The sequence below is a fragment of the Tachysurus vachellii genome, chromosome 10 (assembly GCF_030014155.1).
Source record: "Tachysurus vachellii isolate PV-2020 chromosome 10, HZAU_Pvac_v1, whole genome shotgun sequence".
Lineage (NCBI taxonomy): Eukaryota > Metazoa > Chordata > Actinopteri > Siluriformes > Bagridae > Tachysurus > Tachysurus vachellii.
Window position 1 is genome coordinate 126,524 of NC_083469.1, and position 6,000 is coordinate 132,523.

At 42.9% G+C, this 6,000-nt stretch overlaps 1 protein-coding gene across 2 annotated transcripts in view; it reads left to right on the forward strand.

Annotated features, from left to right (window-relative positions):
• The window catches only part of kcnh1a (potassium voltage-gated channel, subfamily H (eag-related), member 1a), a 54,716-nt gene extending 48,716 nt beyond the window's left edge, over nt 1-6,000 (forward strand). For both annotated transcript variants that reach the window (XM_060879033.1, XM_060879034.1), the window contains one exon: nt 5,128-6,000. In XM_060879033.1, coding sequence (XP_060735016.1) covers nt 5,128-5,985 — 858 coding nt within the window. In that variant the 3' untranslated portion in view covers nt 5,986-6,000. The remainder of the gene's footprint in view (nt 1-5,127) is intronic.

Genomic DNA, 6,000 nt, shown 5'->3' on the forward strand with positions numbered 1-6,000 from the left:
GTGTGTCATCAGCATAACAGTGGAAGCTAATACCATGATTATGAATAATTGCACCAAGGGGCAGCAAATACAGGGAGAAAAGCAATGGGCCTAAAACAGAATCTTGTGGAACACCAAACATTACCTTTTGAGTAGTCACCATTTAGTTCTACAAACTGATAGCGATCTCTCAAATAAGACCTGATCCAGGCGAAGCCTGACTGATACATTTAATGAATATTATTCCTATGTAGGTATGAGCATAATTGCTGAGCTACAACCTTTTCTAGGATCTTGGAGATAAAGGGGAGGTTTGATATTGGCCTATAGTTGGAGAGCTGGCTTGGATCGAGATCAGGTTTTTTAATAAGGTTTAATAACCGCAAGCTTAAAAGATTTTGGCACATAGCCAGTGCTAAGGGAAGATTGCGTGTGTGTTGAGTGTGATGACAAACAAGTCTGATTGTTGCTTAGTTCTTGGTGTCCAACTGTTTAAAGGCCTGAATGGCCTGTGGGAAGAAGCTCCTCCTCATTCTCTCTGTGTTAGTCTTTAGGAAGCGGAAGCACTTCCCCGACCACAGCAGAGAGAAGAGTCCATTGTTTGTATGGCTGAGCTTCTTCACTGTCTTCCTGGCCTTGGTCCAGCTTCGCCTTGCTGTAGATGGACTGTTGGTCAGGGAGCTCCATTTGAATGATGCTCTTAGCTGATCACACCACACTCTAAGCTATAGCTTTTACTCCTTTCTCCTTCAACTGTTAATGAGTAAAGTCCTATCCTTTACTGCTACTCTCTTAAGACAATTAATACCAAACATATATTTTGCTGTGACACACACTACAGTGCACCATGTCTCTTGAGTAAATGTGCAATATATCTCAATATATATCTCAATAATTCATTCAAATAACCAAGTCATTACAGTTATGTGCGATGTTGAATATTTTTTACAGTGTATTCTATTTATTCTAAAACATTCTCTTTTTTTACCTCTTAATTTAAATTCCTTTATAGTTTTATGTTTGGATGCACTTGTTGCTGTCTGAGAGTTCCAATGTAAATTTCGTTGTATTGTATACAATGACAATAAAGTACCTTACCTTATGATCTAACTCTTTGTCATTTTAAATGAGGACACTTCTATTAGGAATCACCATTACCATGAAGGAGTCTCCTGACTTGGTCTGCAACAAGTATTATATGTCAGAATAACATCCACATGAACTCTAGGACTCAAGGGTTTCCAGCAGAATATTGCCCAGATCATAACCCTGCTGTGCCAGCTCACCCTTTAGCAGTAAATAAGTAAAATGCTTCCTTTAGGCATTCCTTAAGCCAAAAATAAAAGTCTTAAAAGAAAATATTTCAATAAAAGAATAAAACAGGTTCTGTAAAAATCCCCAATTGGTGATTTCATATAAATATATTTGTAACATAGTTTACAAAAAGGTAACATCATGTGTTCCTGTTTTCATTTGTCATCGGTTCCCTGTATGTACTTAACCCTGAGTAGTGGTTGTCCTTTATGGCTGTTACGTGTGTTCCTGTTTCTCGTCCCAGTTTGTCTTTGCCTTGCCGATTACTTTGTGTTTTTGTTTAAGTAAAATCTTTACCTGCACTTGGATCCTCTGCCTCATCGTTCTATGCACGTTACAGAACAACCGACCATGCTATGGATCCAGCGGTGAGGATTTTACGCCTTCATCAGGGGAATCAGAGGATTTTGTAGAGGAATTCTCTGAACTCTGTTATAAGGTAAAATTTAATGACTGCTCTCAGTGACATTTTCCGATATGGTTTGTCAAGTGAAATTTCACAGTTAATGCCATCACGTACCCACACTGGATTCTAGAACAATACATACACTTTGCTTTGAGGTTAAGTGGATCTACTTTCACTGTGGGTGTCGCAGAGGAGGAACACATCATGCCTGCCATGCCAAAGCCTGCTCACATCATGCCTGCCATGCCAAAGCCTACTCACGTCATGCCTACCACGCCAGTGCCTGCTCATGTCATGCCTGCCACACCAGTGCCTTCTCACTTCATGCCTCACGTCATGCCATGCTGGGTAGATGGCTGTTCAAGTCATGCCTGCCGGGTCAGTGCCTGCTCAAGTCATGCCTGCTGGGTCAGCGCCTGCTCAATTCATGCCTGCCGGGTCAGCGCCTGCTCAATTCATGCCTGCTGGGTCAGCACCTGCTGAAGTCATTCCTGCCGGGTCAGCGCCTGCTCAAGTCCTGCCTGCTGAGTCAGCGCCTGCTCAAGTCATGCCTGCCGGGTCAGCGCCTGCTCAAGTCATGCCTGCCGGGACAGCACCTGCTCATGTCATGCCTGCCGGGTCAGTGCTTGCTCACTTCATGCCTGCCGGGTCAGTGCCTGCTCACGTCATGCCTGCCGGGTCAGTGCCTGCTCACAACATGGCCACCACTTCTGAGCCTAGCCATAAAAAATAGCCTCTGTGCAAGAGCCCTCAGCCAGGATGGCTGCTGTGCCAGAGCCTGGTCTTACCAATAACTACATTTCATGTTGCTGTGATGACCATTTGGTGTGTTTGGGCCACATATTGTTCATCAGCTCAAGAATCAAAGGCCACTTCCACACAAGGAGCTGGCCTGCCATGATGCGACCACGGAGGTCGTTCCTGAGTTTCCAGTCTGCCATGATGCGACCACAGAGGTCATTCCCGAGTTTCCCATTTGCCGTTTTGCGACCACGGAGGTCATTCCCTAGTTTCACATCCGCCATGATGCAACCAAGCAGGTCTTCTTGAGTTTAACACCTGCCGTGATGTGACCATGGAGGTCGATCCTGCATTTCAAAGCTGCCACGATGCGACCATGGAGGTCCTTACTGAGTTTCCCGTCTGCCAGGCTGCAACCACAGAGGTTGTTCCTGAGTTTCCTGTCTGCCAAGATGCGACCACGGAGGTTGTGCACTTATGCCATACTGTGAAAATGGAGGTTGTTCATGAACCTTTTGCTTTGCCTTGGTCACCTGTTCGGCCAGAGCTCTACAATCTAGGTCTGCCATTGCACCAGGACCTTCTGCTTTCATAATCTGGGACCACCACTGCACCAGGACCTTCTGCTCCATAGCCCAGGTCCTCCAGTGCTCCATAATCTAGGTCTACCACTGCACCATGACCTTCTGCTCCATGGCCCAGGTCTGCAAACACTTCATTGCCCAGGTCCTCCAATGCTACATAATCTGGGACCACCATCGCACCAGGACCTTCTGCTCCACTTCCCAGGTCTACCAATGCTTCATGGCCCAGGTCCCCCATTGTACCACCACCCATTGCCCCATGGTCTAGGTCCACCACTGTTCCATCATCTAGGACAAGGATCCAGCTACAGCCCTACTTTATGGGCCTATCCCTCCATGTCACCCCTCTCCACCTTTCCACCACCCTCACGGACTTTTTGTTGTGTTGGATGGAGTATTCTTTAAGGGCATCAGGAGCTGCCAATAAAGGGGGAATTATGTAACATTGGTTTTGTGTTTTGTCTTGTGTTCTGGATTTCATGAGTTTTATTTTCTAACCTGTTTTTTGTGTCTTGCTTCCCTTGCCCTCGTGTTCTCTTGCCTTGTGTATGTGTCATGTTCTCAATGGTTGTTGTTAGTCATGTGTTCCTGTTCTCGTTTGTCATTGGTTCCCTGTAAGTATTTAACCCTGAGTCCCTGTCTTTTCTGGTTGTTGCCGGTGTTTCTGTTTGTTGTCCCATTTTGTCTCTTACTTTGTGTTTTTGATTAAATAAAATCTTTACCTGCACTTGGATCCTCTACCTCAATGTTTTATGCACATTACAATATTGCAGGAAATAAAAGCATTGGCAGTGATGGCATGGTGCAGAACTCTGCACTGATCTTCATTCTGGTTTATCATCTAAATTTAGTTTGCAGGGTGAATCAACTTTTTTTCTAAAACCTTTTTGTTAAAGAAAACAACACTACTGTTTTACAAACCATTTTTACCTGTAACTTGCAAGAAATCTAAACACAGAGATTTTCCCAGAAAGGCCCTGCTCAGTCCTCCTGTCTGGGTGAGAGGACAATGCTATGATCTATGTTCTTGGTGTTTGGGGTAGCTGCTCCTCTGCAGTGATCTACAGCAGTGTTCTTGCCTCAGAATTTGAGAATGTCCTACCATTTTTTTCAGCAGCTAAGTAACTGCCTAGTGGTAAGGTATTGGACTACTGATCAGAAGTACATGAATTCAAATCCCAGGACCAATAAGGCCTTAACCCATAATTGCTCAGGTGTATAAACTGAAATAAAGTGTAAGTCACTCAGGATAAATGCCAGAAATGTAAAATGTAAATGCCCATGTGGATCAGATTTTCAGATGTGCAGCTACTTCTAATGTGTTTTCACTCCTGCCAGGTTCACTAGATTTCTCAAAGTTATTGTTTTGGATTTATTGTATTGTTTATCATTTATTTTCAAAAATGTCCATGGAGTAACGGTTCTTCTAATAGCCAGTGAAGTGTATGAGTCTTCAGTCTGTATATATATTTAAAAAAATACTGTGTTCATCTAAAAAAAATAATAATTGTAACTGTTGGTAAGTTGTTGTGATATAAAAAAATTAAAATTATAAAATTAACTAGAAATAGCAAACAAATATATATCATGTGGTAAAAATTCCAGTGTTGGCGTGACAATATAAGCTAATTACTAATTACTTTTGGGTGGTTACAGTAACATAATAATGTAACATAAATACAGTAACATCATAAATATTTAATTTAATTTATATTAATATCATAATGTAGCGAAACAAAATCTTAGTCAGATTCACAAGTCATCTATGATAATAATAATAATAATTATTATTATTATTATTATTAGTAGTAGTAGTAGTAGTAGTATTATCAACTTTAATATTTTTTCCTAATGATCATAAATTAAAACTGAATTCTGGGATGCTTCAGTAAGATGGACTGAGAAATGATGTTTATTGTCAGACAAGGGTAATTACAGAATATTGTATTAATGTAAAAAAGATTTCAATTATTTGCACTGTGTATAAAATTACACTTAATGATGTTACATATCTAAAACAACAGCTATAAACTTTTCTAATTTGTCTTTTATAATTGGGTTAAATAATACACTATTGAGGAATTGTGTGTGTGGTTTTCCCAGATTGTGTTTAGGAAGATCAGTGATGTGAAACGTGAGGAAGAGGAGCGGCTGAAGAGGAAGAATGAGGCACCACTTGACCTACCCCCTGATCATCCAGTGCGTCGTTTGTTCCAGCGATTTAGGCAACAAAAAGAGGCACGAATGGCTGCAGAACGGACCAGTCATGATGAGCTGGATGTTGAGAAGGGCCAGGCCCAAAAAGACATCATCACACCTGACCCTGTGGCCACCACCAGCATTGTAACGGTCACTGAGAGCCCAGCCACACCCACTCCCTCATATTCCAGGCCTAGTCATGTGCGGAAAGTCTCAGACCGGGAAAAACTGCAAGCACCTAATGCGCTTGGAATTTTCCAGGCATCAGAGTGCCGTGGCGCTCGGGGTTGGGCAAGATTCAGGGAGAGCAGGGCTAAACCAGAAAGCTGGGCCAATGTAGCTAAAGCTGAGTCAATGGAAACTCTTCCTGAATGTGGCTGCAAATCACCTGAGCCCGGTAATCTGAAAAAGACAGACTCTTATGATAGTGGCTTTACCAAGAGTGACCTGAGGCTGGATGAAGGGGGTGGAACTAGAACACCTACAGACCGTAGTTTGGTCAGTCAACTGGACAAAAATCCACCGGTCACTGTCCCACCCATCCCTGAATATGCACTTCACAGTGCGCTGCTTGATCTGCGTGCTGAGCTTAGGACCGAGTTAACATCACTCGGAAACCGCATTAGAGCACTCGAGTCACACTTATGTGAAGTTTTGCAGCTGCTTCGGGACAGACATGCTTCAACAACACACACTCCTCCGTTATTTGACATTTCACGTCCCGCATCACCCAACTCGGACACAGAGGACATCTTCTGCTAAAGGCAAGAAGTGAAA